The sequence below is a fragment of the Sapajus apella genome, unplaced genomic scaffold (assembly GCF_009761245.1).
Source record: "Sapajus apella isolate SASKATOON/1434 unplaced genomic scaffold, GSC_monkey_1.0 scaffold61, whole genome shotgun sequence".
NCBI lineage: Eukaryota > Metazoa > Chordata > Mammalia > Primates > Cebidae > Sapajus > Sapajus apella.
The window spans coordinates 1,763,558-1,787,108 of NW_022437001.1; the positions used below are offsets into that span (position 1 = coordinate 1,763,558).

General features: G+C 42.8%; 1 protein-coding gene and 1 long non-coding RNA gene across 2 annotated transcripts in view; both read left to right on the forward strand.

Moving 5' to 3' along the window:
• Positions 1–3,039: 3,039 nt before the first annotated feature.
• The window catches only part of SH3D19 (SH3 domain containing 19), a 207,824-nt gene continuing 187,312 nt past the window's right edge, over positions 3,040–23,551 (forward strand). Inside the window, exon 1 of the mRNA XM_032246418.1 lies at positions 3,040–3,576. Coding sequence (XP_032102309.1) covers positions 3,465–3,576 — 112 coding nt within the window. The 5' untranslated portion in view covers positions 3,040–3,464. The remainder of the gene's footprint in view (positions 3,577–23,551) is intronic.
• LOC116528962 overlaps positions 10,918–23,551 on the forward strand; it is a 45,760-nt gene continuing 33,126 nt past the window's right edge. The window contains exon 1 of the long non-coding RNA XR_004259306.1: positions 10,918–11,941. This is a non-coding gene — a long non-coding RNA (uncharacterized LOC116528962). The remainder of the gene's footprint in view (positions 11,942–23,551) is intronic.

The window sequence follows — 23,551 nt, forward strand, 5'->3', positions numbered from 1 at the left end:
ATTAAACTGAGCTAATTGGGTTTTCTGATGTTGTTTTTTTTTTTGTTTTGTTTTTTGAGACAGAGTCTCACTCTGTCACCCAGGCTGGAGTGCAGTGGCATGATTTCAGCTCACTGCAACCTCTGCCTCCCAGGTTCAAACGATTCTCCTGCCCCAGCCTCCGAGTAGCTGGGATTATAGGTGCCTGCCACCGTTCCCAGCTAATTTTTGTATTTTCAGTAGAGATGAGGTTTTATTTTATTGGCCATGGTTAGCCAGGCTGTCTTGAAGTCCGACCTCGTGATCCGCTCCACCCCTAGCCTCCCAAAGTTCTGGGATTACAGGTGTGAGCCACCTCGCCTGACCATTGAGCCTTCATTTGGAAACACCTGAAAGTTGTTCTGGATTTCCCAGCCAATCAGAGCTTTGGGAATCGACATTTTGTGGTGGGTGGGTGGGTGGTGCATGCCCAAGCCCATTCTGTAATTAAAGAACATTTATGGTAATTGTTGTGTGCCAAGTACCATGCTAGGTGCTGTAGGGAGACTCAAAAGATGGAAAGAAATATCCATGATCAGAGCCTCTGTTATGTGCTTTTCATGTCTTCTCATTGCAAAAAAACAAAACATGTTCCCTGTCCTCCAACGAGAGAGGAAGATCTATCCACTTTACCACAAAACGAGACAAAACTTGGTAAGTTCTTCAATAAAGATATAACTTTGGACAGGGTGCCAAGATAATTAAACAGGGAAGGAATTGTCTTTACAACTGGATATCCACATGCATATGAATGGAGCCCCCTATCTCTCTCCATATGCAAAAATTTTGGATCATAGACCTAAATGTAAGAACTAGAACTATAAAACTCTTCAAAGAAAACATGGGATTAAATCTCTGTGACCAGGATTTAAAAAATAATTTTTTAGATATGATACCAAAATACATAAATATCAGAAGAAAAAATAAATTGAACTTTGCAAAATTTAAAATTTTTGTGCTTCAAAGGACAAGATTAATAAAGTGAAAAGACAGAAGGGGAGAAAATACTTTCAAATCATATGTCCAATAAGGAGTTTATATTCAGAACATACAAAAAAACAATAGTTGTTTAAAAATCCAATTAAGCCAGGTGTGGTGGCTGACACCTGTAATCCTAGCACTTTGCGAGGCCAAGGTAGGTGGATCACCTAAGGTTAAGAGTTCAAGATCAGCCTGGCCAACATGGTAAAACCCCATCTCTACTAAAAATACAAAAATTAGCCGGGTGTAGCGGTGTGTGCCTGTAATCCCAGCTACTCAAGAGGCTGAGGCAGGAGAATCCCTTGAACCTAGGAGTGCAGTGGCCCAATCTAGGCTCACTGCAACCTCAGCTTCCCAGGTTACAGCGATTCTGCTGCCTCAGTCTCCTGGGTAGCTGAGATTACAGGCACATGCCACACGCCCGGCTAATTTTTGTTTTTTTTAGTATAAATGGGTTTCCTGTTGGGAGGCAGAGGTTGCAGTGAGCTTTGATCATGCCACTGCACAACAGCCTGGGTAATAGTCTGAGACTTCACCTAAAAAAAAAAAAACAAACAAACCCAAATTAAGGCTTGATAGTAGAGACTGACTCCAATGGCTCAATGAAGTTGTACTGTTTGTTGGTCAAGGTAGGGGTTTCTAAATTATTCATCCTTGAAGGGAAGTGACAAATAAGCTTTCACTTAAAGTGAATCCAAACACTTAACCCTAAAGGTCCAGAACCTTTGTTTTGTTGTTGTGAGCTTAATTTCCAGTTCTCTAAGTGTCTACTTATTTAATCACTTATTCAGTAATAAAGTTTTAACTTGTGGATTTGACCTCAATTTCACAGAATCGATTGTGGTTCTTATCTGCTTAAAAGTGGAAAGATTTTCTCAGGCGGCCACAGCTACTATTGAAAAGGCAACGAAACAGCACTCAGGTGTGGCAGGCAATTCTATTTTCAGTGACCCTTTTCTCCCGTTCTTTTTCTCTCCTACCTGCTGAACATTAGGAACTCTCACAATCTCTCAGAAAGAGAGCAAAACGCTAAAGATAAAGGCCTGCTCATCCCACTCAGGAGTTTCCTAAGGTTTCATGTCCAGGTAATATTTCTGCCTGCTACTTAGTTATCTTTCGGTGAAATTTCAGAATCTGTTCCTCTCTGTGTGAAAGTATGTACGTGCACCTATTGAACCTAAGATGTGTATTGTACAGGTACACACAACTTTTGTTATGCAGTTCTTTCCAGCTTTCAAAAACTTTCTTAGGGGCAGCTCACACAGCTAAGTGCTTCAAATTACAGTTTCTGACTCCAGACCCAGTGCTCTCTCCACTTCCCCTAATTGCCTCTATACAAATAATCACGTATGGGTCTCCTTAACATATTTTCTTCCTGTTCTAGGAACTGTAGCCATATCCTAGCCCCAAATGAACTAGAATACAGTGAGGCTTGATTTATAATTAAAAATTTTGAGTAAACTATTTTTAAGAGCAGCTTTAGGTTCACAGCAAAATTGAGCTGAAAGTACAGAGATTTCCGATGTACCCGCTGCTCCCACACATGCATAGCCTCCCCCATTATCAATATCCCCCACCAGAATGCCACAGTTGCTACAACTGATGAACCCACACGGACACCTCGTAATTACCTAGTCTATAGTTTACACTGGCGTTCGCTCTTGGTTTTGTACATTCTGTGGGCTTCGACAAATGCATCCACCATTACAGTATCATACACATAGTAGTTTCACTGCCTCAAAAATCCTCTGCGCTCCATCAAGGCTAGATTTTTAAGGGCGAAAAGAGAGGGAAAGAAAAAAGTGTGGATCGCAGAGGCTCGACCCAACTCCCAAGCCGAGTTTGTCCCGAAGTTCAGCAGCTCCCGGCTGTCCCGTCTCTCCCAGTGCGGCCCGGGTCAGGTTCCTCCTCTTTTTGCTTAAGTGTCAAACAAATGGGTTTCCTGTTGACACTGGAATATCGTGAAAGGGCAGGAAGAGGCCAGGCCACCTCCTCTTTGTCCTCTTCCTATCCCGTTTATTTATTTTGCACACGTTTGTTTGGGTCGCGCGGGCGTTTCCAGCGTGTGTGGCTGTGGGGCGGCCTTACGGGCCGGTAACCCCTCCCCAAGGAGGCGAGGCAGGGCCTGAACCCGCCTGATCCGCGGTGGAGCTCTGAGGGGCGGGGAAGGGAAAGAGGAAGGGGGAAGAGAGCCGAGTGGAGTGGGAAAGGCCAGGGATTTAGAGGCCGCCGGGCCGCCACAAAGAGGCGGGGAGTCGGCTCTGCCAGCGCCCAGCCGCTGCCCAGCCGGCTGCAGGTGGAGTTCGCGGAGGTGGCCATTTCCGCAGCCGCCGCCTACGTCTCCTCTGCGGGAGCCGCCTTCCCCCCGGCCCGAAGGTGGTGGCCCGGGTCGCCGCGGCCCGAGCTCTGGGGCGCCGGGGCCGCAGCTCGCCGGCTATCCAGCGGCTGCGCCCCGCGCCTCGCCCATGGCTGAGGGCAGGCGGCGGGAGGACGAGGAAGAAGAGCTGCGCGAGCGCCGCGAGCTTGGTGGCCAGCGCCGCGCCCGGGGCCGTGCGCTCTCGGGCCACTCGGCCGCAGGTGAGAGGCGCGGGCTCGGGGGACCGGGCGGCGGGGACCCTGGGCTGCGCGCTCTGGGGCCGCGCGGGTCCTACTCCGGACGGCGGCAGCTCATTCCGGCGCCGGGATGGGACCGGCACCTTTAACTCTCGGAGGCGAGGCCAGAGCCGGGGAGTATGGCCTTTCCATTGCCATCCCCACTTTCCGGCTGAGCCCCGAGGAATATTAAGACCTGTCTCTGACTGCTAGTGGTCGTGCAGCTGAAACTCCAAATTTTCAGTGCACACTAAATCCAGGAGCTGCCGGCTTGGGACTTGTGGCCTGGGTGATGACTTATCTCTGGGTGAGTCAGAAGCCAGTGGCCATCTCGGTGGACCACGACTCCTCCCGAGGGGTTTGCCGGCGCCGCCGCAGCGGGGTCAGAGCACGTGCTCATAACTGAGTCAAATCTTGTTTCGGCGTCCCTTGAACTTCGGACCTGTGACACCCCCCCCCCCCCCCCACTTCTCCCCCAGCAGCTGAGCTCACCAGTTTTCGATAGGACTTGTTTTCGTTATTTGTGAGACCCTCCCCCACACAAACAGAAGTCCAGAACGTAGCATCCCAAAAGGCCATTCATTTGGGCTGAGAATCATTTCCGGGCCTATAATTACTTTTATGATACTGTGTTTTGGGTACATAAAAGCGGCACGGATCAAATAGTTTGGCGCAGTAATGGAAGACAGAATAAGTATAGATCCACACCCCTTCCCTCTTCCCGGGCGGCTTTTCAATCAAACATAATAGAGAGGAAATTCTTTGGCCTTTGATTCTAACCGGGTAATCCGAGTTATCTGAAAGCCAGAGGGAAGAACAAACCTAGGGGGACCGGCAACAGCAGGGAGATAGGGAAGTGAAAGAGTTCGAGAACGATTCACTGAGAGCCTTGTTAGGAAGTGGAATAGAGTGAAGTGGAGAAGCTTTTCTGTGTGACTCCTTTAACCACTAAGAGAAAGTTGGAAAAATAGGGAAGATAGTGTATCTGTGCGGAACAAATAGAAAGTAGGATGAAAGGAAAATTTGCGAAGAACATCTTGAAGAAATGGTCCATTTGATGCCCTTGGTAGAATCTTGGAACCATAAAAATAATTCTCTATGCTCATTACTACAGCTTCTCATCAAAGTAAGGCATTTGGCTGTCTGTATGAACACCAGTTTTGAGCATAATTGGTAGTTTTGTTCAGTGTGAACCCAGACCTAGTGAAATAATGAATAGTTGGTGGGTATAAGTGAAGATTTCTTGCAAGAATACAATGAAAAAACTTTACAAAGATACACCGCCATTGACCTATGGTTTTAAATAGGGTAGGCCACCTTGGATTCCTGTTACCTTCAGCAGAAAGCGTCACTCGCACAAGAGACTGTACAGTGAAGAACTATTTTGAAGTTCAGACTAGTTGTGATCCAGATGTGTGTTTATCATTTAGTTGCAATATTTGCATTTATTCCACGGCTGGTGGAAATGGCATTTTGCAATTAGTTTTCACCAGTTCCCTAATTTCCCAAGGCTGGCAAAGGTTTTTCTAGGTTCTTTGATAATATTTTGCTGAGACATGGCATTGTGTACTTTTTGCATTCAGTAATTGGTGTTCATAGTTTTCTAACCATTTATGTGCCCTTTTTTCATTAAAGGGTGTGAGGACAATGATGTTATGGAATGGGTAAGAGGGTTAAATTTGTAATTTTTGGATTTATTTCTTTTGGAATAAAGTATTTAATAGTTACATTTCTTTACAAGCTGAGCTCCACTTCCCCCTTGTTAAACCTTGTTTAACATGCTTTTGAGACACCAACACATTCCTTACCAAGCTTAGGCATTTGTTAGTTATATCTGTGCTAGATGTTGCTTTCTTCCAAGTGAGAGGGTATGAATTGACAGAAGCTTCATGGTTTTTTTCTCATCACCTTTTTAGTTTTTCACTTTTTCTGGTCTCAATGCTCCATCCTTCCCTTACCATTTTACAGTCTAAAGATTTTCCTTTTCTTTGGTCTCACATAGCCTGATAACCATAAACCTGGGGTTTATGGACTTAAGGTAGCCTGTGAACTCTTCCTTTTCTCCCTGCTAAATTTTGGAGTGGTTGTGTAATTCCATTTATTTATTTTTACAACATACATACAAAAAAACATACAGAATTTGTAAACTATAAAGTTAAAAACTCTTGTAACTCATGCTCAAGTCAAGAAATACTATATAGTCAGTTCCTTAGAAATGGAGTCCCATCCCTGCCAGATTTAGCCTCCTCTCTTCCCTAGAGGTTACCATTTTGTTTAACCTTTGTGATTATTTCCTTTTTTTTTTCTGTACAGTTTTACCCTACACATATGTATCCCTATAAAATATTGTTTAGTTTTACCTTTTTAAAATCAAATGAGTGGAATCATCTTGTGTTTTATCAACCCAACAGCAAGCAAGTAATGACTTGAGATTATGAAATGTCTGGAATGAGTTCTTTTCATTAAAAGGCCAAGAGCCCCAGGCAGGTTCTGAGCACAGGACAGTCTTTGTAGGGCATCCTTAGTAAATAAGTGTATGTATTTTAAAAATTATATTAAGAAAAGTGGGTTTGATTAATCACAATTTCATCTTACAACAAAGGATGATAATTGATCTGGTGCTCACCTTCTTTATAAAATGTATTTGTTATGTTTCCCAGCTTTTAAAGTAATAAAATATCTTCAACATGGTACTAAGATAATTTTTTTGGCAGAATTATAGGCAATCAGGTACTGAGGTCAATTCAGTGAAGGTTAATTCTTTTTTTTTTTTTTAGGCAGTCTCGCTTTGTCGCCCAGGCAGAAGTGTAGTGGCATGGTCATAGCTCACTGCAACCTCCACCTCCCAGGTTCAAGCGGTTCTTATGCCTCAGTCTCCTGAGTAGCTGCGATTACAAGTACACACCACTATGCCTGGCTAATTTTTGTATTTTTAGTGGAGATGGGGTTTCACCATGTTGGCCAGGGTGGCCTTGAACTCCTCCCACCTCGGCCTCCCAAAGTGCTGGAATTACAGGCATAAGCCACCGTGCCTGGCCAGCAACGGTTAATTCTGTAGCAGTTCATGATTCATGAGATTAATAAGCAGACATAGGAAAGTAAATGAGGAGCAGAAAGTATTCCATTGTTTGGGTTTCATGCGCCGATGGTAAGGTGTCGTAAATCTGGTATGATGTGAAATATTTACTGTTGATAGTGGTATCCAAATAATTGCCTGACCTGACAAAAAGTGGTGATAATATGAAAGAACATATTAGCACCAATATGAAAGTGGTGGTAATATGAAACACGACACCTGAATTCTTGGAGTGTCTTACTAATCCACCAAATGCCCATCACAAATAAGGAAGAGAGGATATGGGTACACTAATCCAGTGGTTCTCAAACTTTTGCCACATGTATCAGGCCTTGTACACACTCAGTATCTGGTCACTTGGACTGGGATGGGGCCTGAGAATTTTCATTTTTAACACATTCCCAGGTGATACTGATGCTGCTGGTTCAAAAGGATGATGCAATTTGCAAACTCCCATGTAATTAAGAGAGAAATCACACCCCGACACTGATTGTTGCATTCTAAGAAATAGTTCCTTTTGCTAATTTGTCCCTTTTAGCAGATCAGATGAAAACCCATGAGATAAACATGGAGATTTCCACAGACTAACATGTAAGACTTAGTTTCCATTGTGGGTTTCCTCAGTAGCTTCAAGGATTTCATGGTTGATTTATACAGCCTGGCATTTATGATCAACTTCATTTTTGTTTCTTGTTTTTTTCTTTGTGTTATTGATTTCGTATTCTTCATTTTATCTGCACAATTAAGATTGACGTGTTAGTGCCACTGTGTTAGTGCTAGTTAGTGCTAGCCAAGGGCAAGAAGTGGAGGCTGGGGGGAATAGGCAGACAAGATTGGGTGACCACCTCTTCCCAGTTTCCCAGGACTGTTTCTGCTTTTAAAACTGAAAATTCTAGCCTGGCCAACATGGTGAAACCCTGTCTCTACTAAAAATAGAAAAATTTAGCTGGGCATGGTGGCTGGTGCCTGTATTTCCAGCTACTCGGGAGGCTGAGACAGGAGGATTGCCTGAACCTGGGAGCTAGAGGGTACAGTAAGCCCAGATCACGCCACTGCACTCCAGCCTGGGAGACAGAGCGAGACTCTGCCTCAGGAAACAAAAACAAACAAGAACTGAAAGTTTCCATTCATGGAAACTACTCAGTCCCAGGCAAATCAAGGATAGTCACCCTGGTGGAAGGATAGCTTGGGTAGGGGGAAGAAGGGAGAATAAAGCCTACTGACAATGTTGTTTATACTAATATCTCACTTTAGTACAGGTGCTTTTTTTCATTCAACAGTAAGTTTGTAAGATTTATTTGTATTGTTACATGTAGCTAGGGTTTCTGTTTGTTTTTTAAAGACAGAGTCTTGTTCTGTTACCCAGGCTAGAGTGTTCTGGTGCGATCTCGGTTCACTGCAACCTCCGCCTCCCATATTCAAGTGATTCTCCTGCCTCAGCCTCCCAAGTAGATGGGACTATAGGTGTGTGCTACCACGCCTGACTAAGTTTTGTATGTTTAGCAGAGACAGGATTTTGCCATGTTGCCCAGGCTGGTCTCGAACTCCTGACCCCAGGTGATCCGCCTGCCTTGGCCTCCCAATGTACTGGGATTACAGGCGTGAGCCACTGTGCCCAGTTGGTGTTTTTGTTTTCATTGTATGACTATATACCACAACTTTTTGCCTATTATTTTTTATTGATTTATTGGAGTTCTTAATTTACCCAAGAATCTCAACTTTTGTTGGTTATGTGTGTTACAAATATCCTCTTCCATTCTGGCTTACTTTTTCATTTTCTCTATGGTTTTTTTTGATGTGGAAATTCTTCATTTTGGTATAGATGAATTTACGAATCTTTTGCTTTATAATTTATGTCTCTTCTTCCTCACCCCCATTAAGAACATGACTTCTATCCAAGGTCATGAAAATATTCTTCTGTATCTCCTTTATTGTCCCCTGAAAGCTTTGAAGCTTTCCTTGGGGAGAAATGCTGTAGCTTCCATCAGATTCTCAAACAGATTTGAGAATCTCTGCCTGACATACAACATTTTAATATTATTTCTCCAAAGGGAGGATATACGTAATTCTGGATCCTCCACCCAACATCTGGAGGAGTAGTAGGCACATAATAGGGCTTATTAAATATTAAATAAATTTACTCTTTCTGTATTTTGATGTGTTTATGGTAAACCCTGGAAGGACTGATATAACTGTTCTCTGTTGTGCTTTGAGTGAACTAACTTGAGTATCATCAATACAAGGGCACAGAAGAACATTCACTGTGTTCATGGTATACCAGGTGCTTCTTTTTGTTATCACCTGTGAGGTAGGTATTATTTTCTTCATTTTATCATTGAAAAGACTAAGGCTCACAAACATTTAAGCAACTTGCCCACAGTCCCCCAGCTAGTAAATACTAGAATGGTGATTTGAATGCAGGATTTTTTGAAGTGGAAGTCCATGTTTTATCAGGTGATCACACTGACTGCTAATACAGTCAGTTATACAAGTCAGTTACTATTGATTCTCCACAGATTTACACCTGCATGCTGCTTGCTGTATTTTAGAAGTATTCTACATTTATGTGGTGCTTTTCTACTTCTGAAGGGCTTTCAAAACTGCATTCAGTTGGATTCTTACAATAACCTGAGAGGGGAGAGAGTAAGTTTTATTATTTCCATTTTAAAGATGAGTAAACTGAGACTCAGAAATGTTAGAAGACTTTCTCTAAAATTGCACAACTAGGTATAGCTGAACCTCAGTCGCCTTTATTGTTTGTTACAAGTCGTAGAGTTTTTTTTAGTTGATTCATATAGCATGTCGGATCATGTCCTCTCAGAGTTTGTGGCTTTGTCAAGTAAGTTAGATAGTTTTGAAAACTGCATTAGTTGTCTGGACCACCACCTTACTGTTTTTTGTTATTAGAATTCCAAAGTTGTCTGATCTATTTTGAGAAAGTTATTTTAAGTTCCATAGAAACTATGTATGTATTTACATGTTGTTTAAAAATCCTGTACTCATCATGTTCTATTTTTGAGACAGTCTCATTCCGTCGTCAGGCTGGAGTAGAGTGGCATAATCTCAGCTCACTGCAATCTCCACCATCCGGGTTCAAACAATTCTCCTGCCTCAGCCATTGCACTCCAACCTGGGCAACAAGAGCGAAACTCCGTCTCAAAAAAAAGACTATAAAGAATATAAAGTAGTACATGGTGGGTATCAATCTGACATGAGAGAATCAGACTCTCTTGGCTCATGTTTTGGCTTGCCACTGGCTAACTCGGTGACCTTGGACGAGTTACCTAACCTCTCTGCTTCCATTCTTTATTTATAATTTGAATAATAATAAATCCTATTGCATTGGGTTTGAAGACTAAATGAGTTAATGTATATAATGTCCTTAAAACATGGCCAAGCCCATGGTAAATACCTGTAAAGTTATTAGCACCCTTTTTTTTTTTTTTTTTTTTAAGAGATGGGGTCTCACTGGAGTGCAGTGGCTTTTCACAGGTATGATCCCACTATAGATCAGCATGGGAGTTTTGACCTGTTCCATTTCCGACCTGGGGCGGTTAACCCCTCCTTAGGCTACCTGGTAGTCCCTGGCTCCCCAGAGGTCACCATATTGATGCTGATCTCAGCATCAATAGGCATAGCGCACTACAGCCCAGAACTCCTGGACTGAAGCAGTCCTCCCATCTCAGCTTCCCGAGTAGCTGGGACTATAGGTACGTGCCACTGCATCCGGCATTAGCACTTATTGTCTCCTTTTTGTTATTATTGTTAAAATATTTCACAGTTGAGTCTGCATTTTTCTTCACTTGGGAATAGTTATGAATTTCGTGTTGGCCAACGAAAAAGAAGGTAAATCTGCTGTGTCATCATTTAATAATCAAATGCAGTTACTTTTCTTTGGAGTTCATATATCTCTTTGAAATATCTTAATTCTATAGGACTCCCAAAGACTGAGGCTAGTTCTTTCTTTTATGTTTCTTAAGCCATATGAATTACTCTAACATGGCCTATTAGTAATGTTCAGCTTTTCTTTTTTTTTTTTTTTCAAGACAGAGTATCCTTCTGTTGCCCAGGCTGGAGTACAGTGGCATAATCTCAGCTTACTACAACCGCCACTCCCAGGTTCAGGTGATTCTTCTGCTTCAGCCTCCCAAGTAGCTGGGATTAAAGGTGCCTGCGACCGTGTCAGCTAAGTTTTGTATTGTTAGTAGAGACAGGGTTTCGCCATGTTGGCCAGGCTGGTCTCGAACTCCTGACCTCAGGTGATCTGCCTGCCTCAGTCTCCCAAAGTGCTTGGATTATGGGTGTGAGCCACTGCACCCGGCCAGTGTTCAGCTTTTCTTTATTGTCCACTGAAAGCTCATTATTGTGATATAATCAATTATGTTCAAAGTGATTTCAGCAAATCAGAGGTGAGGTGACGATCCTGTGACCTATTTTTAACCACAGTGCATCCCTTCATTCTGTTTTCTTTCCCCCTTTGGCACTATTCATCCAGCACTCCTGTAACTTCACTGGCATATTATATCCTGGGGACAACATATTCACTGTCTTCCCTTAGGTCATTTCAGCTTTTCGTCCAATGGTGCTTAGAGACTAATCCTTTGAATACTTGGTTCTAATCCCATCTGTCAATTAGCTTTGTAGCATCCAGCAGTTTGTAGCATCTTTCTGGGCCTTAGCTTTTGCTTTATTAATTGAAAGGATGAGGCTTCCAATTTTACATTTTACAATTCTAGAAGATGAGCAGAAAAATAACTTCTGACCTGGTTTACAAAAGTTTGCCCATGTACTATGTTAGATCTTGGAGAGTTTCTCCTGGGCTCCCTGTGAACTGCTCCACTGGTGCACAAGAAGCCAAAGGGGCAAAGCTCAGGACAGTGTCTCCCTGGCAAGGGCAATTACATTGGCATGATTGTCTAGCATAACTTGTCATGCAGACCCCTTTTCAAGATAGCAGATTCCTTCACTGGCAATGTGGCAGTGTTTCCCTTCATCAATGGAAGACATGGAATGTGTTCTAGGGGAATTTATAGCACTCGACATGCGTATGAAGGAAATGCAGCTATCAATTAATAGCAGCATTTCCTTCATTGCAATGCTGCTAACAAGAGGAAAATATGTGTCTGGTAGTTTCAGGGCATAGGGCAGGGTAAAGGTTGAAGAGGAAGCTTGGATAGCTTGACACAGGGCAGGCAGGAGAAGGCTCTGGCAGAGGCCTGGCCCCCTTGTATAGAAGAAGCTGGAATGAGTCCTTGCTTCTCAGCGGCTGGAACTGTAAGCTTGCCTTTGTTGTGGGGATGGGCTTATAGGGGTGGGGGTAGGAGCCGTGGACCATTCTTTTCCTTCTTTTTTCTTTTTAAAAATAAAATGTGTTCCAAGTTATACCAAGGGAAAAAAATGAATTGAGAAGAAAAATAAATTTAGAAAAACTTGTTTTTTAGAATGGTTTTGAGTTACAGAAAAATTGTGAAGATAGTATGAAGAGTTCCCATATACCCCACACCCTGATTATTAGCATCTTACATTAGTATGATAGATTTGTCACAATTAATGAACTAATATTGATATATGATTAGCTAAGCTCCATACTTGATTCAGATTTCCTTAGTTTTTGCTTAATGTTTTTTGTGTGTGTGTTGCAGTATCCCATGTAGGAGACTATATTACATTTAGTTGTCATGTCTCCTGAGGCTCCCCTTGGCTATGAGAGTTTCTGATTTTCCTTGATTTTGATGACCCTTACAGTTTTGAAGAGTACTGGTCACATGTTTTATATGTTGTCCCTCTGTTAAGATTTGTCTGATATTTTTCTCATGATCAGACTGGCATACGGGTGTTTGAGAGGAAGATCACAGGTAAAGTGCCATTTTTATCATAATTCAAGGGTACATATTATTATCACGACTTACCTGTTGGTGTTGACCTTGATTACCTGGCAGAGGTAGTGTTCGTGAAGTTTCTTTGCTCTAAAGTTACTCTTTTTGGCATTGGCGTCCACTCTCCCTCCTTCACTGCAAGACCCTATTGTAGTAGTCCTTAAAAAGAATTTTTTTAAAAAAAGTTAAGCCTTTTTTCTCTCTTTCCATACAGTAGGAAGTAAAGAAAGTCACTATGGAGTAAGAGTTATGCTACACTTAAGGAGTAAAGAGGTATGCTATACTGCTTTAAAGGTAGAGTATCTACATAATTTTGGGGGAATTATTTTGCTTGAGAGAGGCCCATTTTTTTGTAGAAATGGGGTCTTGCTATGTTGTTCAGGCTGGACTCAAACTCCTGGGCTCAAGGGATCTTCCTGCCTCTGCCTCCCAAGTAGCTGGGATTGCAACCACACACCACTGCACCAGCGTAAATTCTTTAATACCCCCTTAGTTTGTTTGGCCTCTCCAAAGCTGTTTAGGATTGTCTCTAGGCACCCCCGTTGGAGAATGTAAGCTCAATTTCTCCATCCTAATTCTGTCTAAAATACCTGATCTGTATGGATGTCTGGGAAATAATTTCATTTTATAATTAGAAAAGGCATGAAATATATTTGTCTGATTGAGGTGACCTATGACTAAGACTCATTTACACTAGAGTCCTCTGTCAGCAGGTACAAATGACTAATAAATTCCTTTCCAATTTTGGAAATGGAGAAGAAGTTAGAGTAGGAAAGGAATTTGGAAAAGCACTGGGCTAAGATAATCAAATAACAAGTTAATATTTATTATGCACTGGGTGCTGAAACAATTCCAGTTGTTTTCAGCGTATTTTTCTCATATAGTCCTGGTACCAATCCTGTGAAGTAGGTGTGACTGTTTCCTTCTTTTTTTGTTGTTGTTTTTAACCATTTGTTTCTTTGAGATGGAGTCTCCCCCTGTCACCCAGGTTGGAGTGCAGTGGTGAGATCTTGGCTCACTGCAAGCTCTGCCTCCCAGGTTCAGGTGATTCTCATGCCTCAGTCTCCCGAGTAGCTGGGACTACACGTGCCACCATGCCCAGCTAATTTTTTGTGTTTTGATTAGAGACGGGGTTTCACTGTGTTAGCAAGGATGGTCTCGATCTCCTGATCTTGTGATCTGCCTGCCTCGGCCTGCCAAAGTGCTGGGATTACAGGTGTGAGCCACCACACCCGGCCTTTTTTTTTTTTTCTTTTTCTTTTTTTTTTTTTTTTGAGATAGAGTCTGTCTCTGTTGACCAGGCTGAAGTACGTTGGCATAATCTTGGCCCACTGTAACCTCTGCCTCCCAGGTTCAAGCAATTTTCCTGCCTCAGCCTCCTGAATAGCTGGAATTACAGGTGCACGCAACCACGCCTGGCTATTTTTTGTGTTTTTGGTAGAGACAGGATTTCACCATGTTGGCTAGGCTGGTCTCAACCTCCTGACCTCAGGTGGTCCGCCCACCTTGGCCTTCCAAAGTGCTGGGATTACCGTCATGAACCACTGAGCCCGGCCCTGTTTCCTTCATTTAGCAGATGAAGAACCTGAGGCCTAGAAAGGGTAAATAGTCTCCTCAAGGTCACACAGCAAGTGAGTGACAGAATAGGATTCTGTGGCATATACTCCTGGTTGCCTCTTTTTCCTCATTTCCTCCTTTTTTGGTCAATAGAACCCCTGTATTTCTGGATGTGGCAGTGTACCCGCCTATGAAGCTGCTACTTCCAGCCTGTTAATGAGATACAAGTAAAAGTTGTTGAGTGGCATTGCCAGGAAAGCTCTTTAAATGGGGTTCCCGTAACTGCACAGAATACCCCTTTCCCCTTATCACCTTCCTCCCACGTCCTACAAGGAATAAGGCTGTGCAGCTCACAGTAGCCATCCTGGGCCATGAGGCTACTTTGAGGTTGAAGCCAAGCACTGAGAATGGTGGAGCAGAAAAACAGATGGCCCTGCAGTCCCTACTGATAATAGAGTCACCATATGAGTTTTGATTGCCTGCCTGCCTCCTCCTCTATTTGGAAGGAAGGAACAAGACATTCTAGCTTCTTTAAGTCCCGGTTATCATAGGCCTCAACTGGCAGCTGTCGGCAATTCCTAACTGATAGATTCTAACTTGATCTTATTGTTTCCCTCCTCTTACCACCAAGCTGTAATATACTTTGTTATAATGAAGTTACCCTAAGATCCCTAGATTCTTGTTGCTATTTTGTACTTTACTATAGTGTGACCTTGGACACATCGGTTAGGTTTTATGAGGCCCCCGCTCCACCATTTTTTTACATCTTTGGAATGGGACTTATTCATGCTCTAACTACTCTGAAGGCTCATTATGGGGGATATGCTTGTAAACTTCAAGTGTTCATGTGTGATGTGTAGTTTTTGAAGGTGGTTATGGCCATCCTTGGGCAAGCTGAAGGGTACCAAAAAGGAAGCTTTTAGAATATGAATATAGTTTTCTGGTTTTGTCATTTTACCTAGTGCCAACTTAATTCAGAATAAATAAATAGAAGCTGTGAAGGGAGGTGATGCTGTCCCTGCTCTGATGCATTTGAGCAGATTAACAATTGCATTGCTGATGAGCCTTAGAATGCATGCCAGGGCTGCTGCACAGGACTGAGAGTTCATTTGTTTTCAATATGGCTGCCTTCATTATACTGGAGCTTTGTTTCCAGAAGATACATTAATCAAGGAATCATTATACTGGATGATAGTTAACCGCTTTTTCTCTGAGAGCTGGCCAAGAACAAAGGGCTCAGAGGAAAATGTTTGCACAAGATGTAGAGAATTAGTTTTTCTGGCAATAAATGTCAGCATTTCCAAATAGTCCTTTGAAACTAGTGCAGAGGTGTTCACATAACACTCAAAGGCCCCCAGCAGAGGGCCACCCATGTAAATGATCCTGTCTTATCTTGCCACCACACCCTTTGTTTCTTCATTCCTTCACAACGACTCCCCTCGACATACACATTAGCTCAGTGGAGACTACTGGAGCTATCTGGAGATTACAAGGTAGATTCATTTCTTAGTTAAAGTATAACTATTGCCAGTGGAGGGTGCGTCTGGAAGTGGGGTTCATTTGGAATAAGGAATGCTATTGCAAGTTTTAAAATGTGCACAGCTTGGGCAACAAAGCAAGACCCCATCTTTGTAAAAAATAAAATAAATTAGCTGGGCCCAGTGGTGTGTGCCTATGGTCCCAGCTACTCCGAAGGCTGAGGTAGGAAGATTGCTTGAGCCCAGGTGTTTGAAGCTGCTGTGAGTCATGATTGCGCCACTGCACACCAGCCTGGGTGACAGAGCAAGACCTTATCTCTAAAATAAAATGTGCAAACTTCTATTTGAATATTACTCTTAATTAGATGCTTAATAATGTGACATGCCTTTATATCACAAGTAACATTTTATCTCCCACCTTGTTCCATTCCTGTTTCTCCTCTATAGAAAGTTTCATGAGGTATTCAATTTTGTAACATGGCTTGGTATTTCTTACTTCTCTGTAGCAGTGGGAACTCTAAAGAGTGCTTCTCAGACTTTGTCTACAGATCACCTGAAGATCTTGTTCAAATGCAGATATGATGTAGTAGGTTTTGGGTAGAAGAATCTTCCTGTGGATCAGCCTCCCGAGTAGGTGGGATTACAGGTGCTTGCCACCACACTCGGCTAATTTTTGTATTTTTTAAGTAGAGACAGGGTTCCTCCATGTTGGCCAAGCTGATCTCAAACTCCCAATCTCATATGATCTGCCCGCCTGGGCCTCCCAAAGTGCTGGGATTAGAGACGTGAGCCACTGCGCCTGGCCAACTCTGCATTTCTAACAAGGTCCCAGTGATGCTACTGCTGGTGGTCCCGGGGCCACATTTTGAGTAACAAGGCCCTCAGTTGTCTCTTCTGTAGGGCCGGTTTCTCATCTCTTGGCAGGACATCAGAATCAACTTCAATGCTTTAAAAAAGATGCGCTTGTGACCCCACCCTCAGATTTCCAGATTCATTACTTCTGGAATAGTTGCTGAGGAACTGGAATTTTAAAGTTGTAAGTAAGGTGAGAATCACTAGCTTAGTATCTTATTTAAAAATATAATGTTGATTGATTTCAGTGTGATTTCTTATAATTTGAACTGTTAGGTTTTTCTATCTTAAGTAATTCATGTTGTGATAACTTTTATTCAAACAGAATAAATAGCATCTACCATGCATTTTTCATTTCCCCCCTTTTTTCAGCTTTGTTGAGGTATAATTAACAAATGAAAATTGAATATATTCAAGATGTACAAAATGATTACCACAATCAAGCTAATTAAAATATCCCTCACCTCACATAGCTATCTTTTTTTTTTTGTTTCTTACTGTGAGGATACTTAAATTCTACTCTTAACAGCAAGTTTCAAATATAATACATTATTATTAATTATAGTCACCATGCTATATACTTGGCCCCCAGAACTTACTCATTTTATGACTAAACGTTTATACCTTTCAACAACACCTCCCCATTTACCCTACCCTCACAACTCCTGGTAACCACCCTTCTACTCTCTGGTTCTTTTCCCTTTCTTTCTTTTTTTGAGACAGCGTCTCACTCTGCAATGGCGCAGTCTCTGTTCATTGCAACCTCTGCCTCCCAGGTTCAAGTGATTCTCCTGCCACCGCCTCCCAAGTAGCTGGGACTACAGGTGCATGTCACCACGTCCAGCTAATTTTTGTATTTTTAGTAGAGATGGGGTTTCACCATGTTCGCCAGGATGGTCTCGATCTCTTAACCTTGTGATCCACCTGCCTGAGCGTCCCAAAATGTTGGGATTACAGGTGTGAGCCACCACACCTGGCCTCTCTGGTTCTTTTTTTTTTTTAGTTTTTGAGATGGTCTCACTCTGTTGCCCAGGCTGTAATGCAGTGGTGCAATCATGGCTCACTGATGACTTGACCTCTCAGGCTCAAATGATCTTCCCACCTCAGCCTCCTGAGTAACTAGGACTACAGGGGCATGCCCTGCTAATTTTTTATTTAAAAATTTTTTTTGTAGAGTTAGGGTCTTGCTATTTTGCCCAGGCTGGCCTCAAACTCCTGGTCTCAAGTGATCCTCCATTTTGGCCTCCCAAAGTGGTGTGATTACAGGCATGAGCCACTGTCTCTAGCCTATTCTCTGCTTTTATGAGTTCGATGTTTTTAGATTCCACATATAAGTGAGATCATGCAGTATTGGTCTTTCTGTGTCTGGCTTATTTCACTTACCATAATGTCCTCCAGGTTCATCCATTTTGTCACAAGTGGCAGGATTTCCTTCTTTTTTTCCTTTAAACAGGTTCTTGCTCTGTCACCCAGGCTGGAGTGCAGTGGCATGATCACGGTTCACTGCAGCCTTGACTTTCTGGGCTCAAGTGATCCTCCCATCTCAGCATCTCAATAAGCTGAGACTACAGGCTCTCACTACCAAGCCAAGCTAATTATTATTATAATAATTTTTTGTAGAGATGCAGTCTCACTGTGTTGCCCTGGCTAGATTTTCTTCTTTTTAAAGGCTGAATAGAATTCCAATGTGTGTGCATACATATACATATATATACTTATTTATATACATATATATATATATATGTATACACACACACCGCATTTTGTTTATCCATTTATTTGTCATCAGACACTTAGGTTGTTTACATATCCTGGTTATTGTGAATAATGCTGCAGTGAACATGGGAGTGCAGATATCTCTCTGAGATAGTGATTTATTGGTCAGGTGCCGTGGCTCATGCCTGTAATCCCAGCACATTGGGAGGCTGAGATGGGTGGATCATTTGAGATCAGGAGTTCGAGACCAGCTTGGTCAACATGGCAAAACCCCGTCTATACTAAAAATACAAAAAGTAGCCAGGTGTTGTGGTGTGCACCTGTAGTCCCAGCTACTCGGCAGGCCACGGCACGAGAATCACTGGAACCCAGGAGACGGAGGTTGCAGTGAGCTGAGATTCCACCACTGACTCCTGCCTGGACAACAGAGTGAAAGTCTTAAAAAAAAAAAAAAAAAGAGAGAGAGAGAGAAAGAGAGAGAGAGATTTATTTCCTTTGGACGTATACCCAGAAGTGGCATTGCTAGATAGTAGTTCTGTTTTTAATTTTTTTGAGGAACCTCCATGCTGTTTTCCATATGGCTATACCAATGCACATGTAAGAGTTTCCTTTTCTTCACATCCTTGCCAACACATATGTTTTGACTTTTTTTTTGGTGTGACAGGGTCTTGCTGTGTTGCCCATGCTGGAGTGTAGTGGCGTGATCATAGCTCACTGCAGCCTTAAACTACTGGGCTCAAGGAATCCTCTTGCTTCTGTCTCCTGAGTAGCTGGGACTACAGGTTTGCACAACCACACCAGGTTAATATGTTTTTTATTTTCTTTTTTTTGTAAAGACAGGGTTTTGCTATATTGACCATGCTGGTCTTGAACTCCTGGCCTCAAGTTATCCTCCTGCCTCAGCCTCCCAAAGTGCTGAGATTACAGGCATGAGCCACTGTGCCCAGCTGACTTTCTTTTTGAGACAGGGTCTTCTCTGTCACCGGGCTGGAGTGCAGAAGTGTCATCTCTGCTCACTATAGCCTTGACCTCCTGGGCTCAAGAAATCCTCCCATCCCAGCCTCCTAGGTAGCTGGGACCACAGGTGTGTGCCACCATACTCAGCTAATTTTTAAATTTTTTGTAGAGATTGGGTCTCAGTGTGTTGCCCAGGCTGGCCTAGAACTTCTGGGCTCAAGTGATCCTCCTGCCTTGGCCTCCCAAAGTGCTGGGATTACAGGAGTGAGCCATCATGTCCAGCCTCTGGCTGGCTTTTTGATAATAGCCATCCTAACAGGCGTGAGATGATATCTAATTGTGATTCTGATTTATATTTCCCTGATGGTTAGTAATGTTAAGTACCTTTTCATATAACCATTGGGCATTTGTATATCTCCTTTGAAAAAAACATCTATTCAGGTCCTTTGTCTATTTTAAAATCTGTTTTTTTGTTGTTGTTCTTTATTGTTTTTTTGCTATTGAATAGTATGAGTTCCTTATATATTTTGGATATTAACCCCTTATCAGATATATGGTTTGCAAATATTTTCTCCCATTCCATGGGTTTTCTTTTATTTTTTATTTATTATTATTATTATTATTTTTTGCTTTGCAGAAACTTTTTAGTTCCACCATGAATTTTATACAGGGATTTTAGTCAACTCCTCTATTATTTTATAGTTTAAGTAGGCTCCACATAAAGAATGGTGTAGTGAGTTATCATTGAAGTAACAGGAAAACACTGTATGTGTTCGTTGTTCTTTCAGCTTGCAAGAAACAAGCATGTTCGCCTTAGCTGATGTAGGCTTATTTGAAGGATATACATGGAGTTGAAAGACACGGGAAATATGGCTGAGGGCAGTAGCTCACACCTGTTATCCCAGCACTTTGTGAGGCTGAGGCAGGTGAATCACTTGAGGTCAGGGGTTCGAGACCAGCCTGGCCAACATGGTGAAAACCCATCTCTACTAAAAATACAAAAATTAGCCAGGCATGGTGATATGCACCTGTGATCCCAGCTACATGGGAGGCTGAAGCATGAGAATTGCTTGAACCCAGGAGGTGGAGGCTGCAGTGAGCCGAGATTGCACCACTGCACTCTAGCCTGGGTGGGTGACAGAGCAAGACTGTGTCTTAAAAAATAAAAGAAAAGAGAAAGACGCAGGAAGTAGTTTCAGAAGGTATTAGAAAATGAGAGTAACTCTAAAAAACTGATAGCAAATAGCTACTCTGGAGAACATTTTTTAATAAGTTGAGATGACTCTATTGTTCCTTATGGTTCGTGACACTACAGTTTAGTGATGTCTGCTTCCATGGCTTCTAAGGTACTGAATAATTGGCTGTCTTCTGTTTTTCTCACAGTCAGCCTCCCCAAGAAAGAGGTTCTAAGTAGGTTGGTCAGCCACAGTTCTGCACAGGATGGCCGTTTGTGGCAGGGTTCTTATGCCCATTTACCTTTGCGGTTTATGGCAAACCTATAGAGAGCTGCCTTTTCGGACCCATCCTAGGTCACTTTGCTGGGGCAAGATGGTGGAGTTTTGTGGTACCCAAATGCTCATCTACATACTAGAAATGCCTGCAATTGCTTCTGTCTGATGGGTCCTAGCGCCTGTGGGGGGTACTTGAGGTTTTTCAGAATGGAAAGAGGGTAGAGTTGGTAGGCTCCAGGAATAACCTGACCACTCTGACTTTCAGCAATGTGAGTTTCCTGAGGGAAGAGGCTTATTTTGTTCATATCCCTCATAACTCAGAACAATGCCTGGTACACTGCTCAGTGCATAGTTGTCAAATAGGACAGGCTTGAGTTTTTAAAATGGTTTAGGCCAGGCATGGTGGCTCAGACCTGTAATTCCCGCACTTTGAGAGGCTGAGGTGGGCAGATCGCTTGAGGTCAGGAGCTCAAGACAAGCCTGGCCAACATGGTGAAACCCCATCTCTACTAAAAATACAAAATTAGCTGGGTATGGTGGCACATGTCTATAATCCCAGCTACTTGGGAGGCTGAGCAGGAGAATCACTTGAACCTGGGAGGTGGAAGTTGCAGTGAGATTGTGCCATTTCACTCCAGCCTGAACAACAAGAGTGAAACTCTGTCTCAAAAAAAAGAAAAAAAAAAGGGTTTAATGTCGTCTTTATTTTTAGTTCGATTACATTTAATTCTAACTGGAACTCTTACGTTTACAAGGTTAAAGGCACATCTCTCCTCTGCTCATGGCTTACCCTGTGGAGGGGAAACCATGTATGCTAATATGTAAAACTTCATGTTTTCCTGTTTCTTTCTTAATCCTGAGCACATTAGATGTTTGCCATTTGGAGTCAATACAGCCGACCCAGGCTTTGGGCTGCTACATAGTTCATGGATGTCAAGTCTAGTGCCCAGAGGCCTCCCCAGTTGTCCTCAGAGATAGCAAAGGGGCTCCGCAGGGCCTTGAACTCCTGAACACGATACCTTTCCTCAGGCCCCATGGGCCCGCCGCACCTGCCGGACGGATCTAGCGCCAGGAACTCTGGGAAGGCAGAGCCTCAGGGTTGGCGCCCTGAGCGGCTTGTCGGGCTTGCGTGGGCTCCGCCATTTTGAGTCCTGATTAAATGGAATTATGAAGCTTTCATGTCGATTTGGATATTTGGCCAAAGAAAGCTCATTTTCAGGTACAGAGGGAGACACTAAAAAGATAGAAGTTGTCATTAGGTGTGATTGCAGCAGCTGCTGCTTTTTTAAAAAAGCCCCAGACCCTTAAAATTGTAAATAACGATGCGGGAAGGTGGATGATAAAAATATTTGAGAGAGAATCTGCTGGGTTAGTGACACAGGATGCAGGGCCTCAACATGAGGGACTAGTCCAGTGTTGCTAACGTTTCATGACTTGGAAAAAGGTGGTTGCCGTTTGACAACCTCTTTAGGAAAGAGACAATGACACTGAACATTTAGTATTAAACCTTAATTACAGCGCGTTTGCTATTAATGTTAAATTTAATGAAGACTTCTGTAGTATTTAGAACAAACTTTTCAGTAGCTCTTTGAGCACATGGGTTTTGCAAACGTTGTAGAATGTAATTTGGTATTGCTCACCTCATAGGTTTCCAGTGAATGGTTAATGAAGTTTAATGAAGAATTGGGGTTTTAATTCCAATATTCTTTTTCTCCCCTCTGTTTTAGTTGAGTCCCTAGCTTTCTTCTCCTTCCCTATCTAACTTGTTTCTGCTCACCTTTTCTTTTCTTTCTTTCTTTTTTTTTTTTTTCAGACTGAGTCTCGCACTGTCACCCAGGCTGGAGTGCAGTGGCACACGACCTCAGCTCACTGCAACCTCCACCTCCCAGATACAAGCAGTTCTCCTGCCTTAGCCTCCCGAGTAGCTGGGATTGCAGGCGCCCACCACCACACCTGGCTAATTTTTTGTATTTTTAGTAGAGATGGGGTGTCACTATATTGGCCAGGCTGGTGTCTAACTCCTGACCTCGTGATCCACCCGCCTCGGCCTCCCAAAGTGCTGGGATTAACAGACGTGAGCCACCGCGCCTGGCCCTAGTCCCTCGCTTTCTTACTCCTGTGGTAGACGTTTTTTAAAAGTACCAACTTTTTAGCATGTCTGAACAAAATATTTATCAATCATTTATTTAGTACTAAATATATGTCAGGAACTCATGTAATCCTCCTAACAAACCTGGAAGGCAGGTTCTTTTGTTATCCTGTTCTTAAAATGAGAAAAATGAGGTAAAGAGCTGGGATTTGAATCCCTGTAGTCTTTTCTTCTTTAATTTTTAAATTTACATACAGTAAAATTGGCTGCTTTTTGGTGAACAGTTCTATGAATTTTATTACACATGTAGTTTCTTGTGGCAACTACCATAGTCGCCATACAGAACAGTTCCATCACCTGGAAATTCCCTGTACTGCCCTTTGTCGTCAGACCTTCTCTACATGCCTTTCTACTGGCAAGCATCTATCTGCTCTCTGTCGCTATAATATTGCCTTTTTGGCGGGCACGGTGGCTCACGCCTGTAATCCCAGCACTTTGGGAGGCTGAGGCGGGAGGATCACGAGGTCAAGAAATCGAGACCATCCTGGCCAACATGGTGAAGCCCCGTCTCTACTAAAAATACAAACATTAGCTGGGCGTGGCGGCGCCCCAGCTACCCAGGAGGCTGAGGCAGGAGAATTGCTTGAACCCGAGGCGGAGGTTGCAGTGAGCCGAGATCGCGCCACTGCACTCCAGCCTGGTGCCTACTGACCTAGCGAGACTCTATTTAAAAAAAAAAAAAAAAAAAAAAAAAGCCTTTTCTAGAATATTAAATAAATGAATTCATAAACCTCTGAGACTGGTTTCTTTACTGAGGAGAATGCCTTGGACATTCATTCATTTTGTTACTATGTCAATAGTTTGATCTATTTTACTGCTGAGTAGTAGTCTATTGTGGGAATGTACTA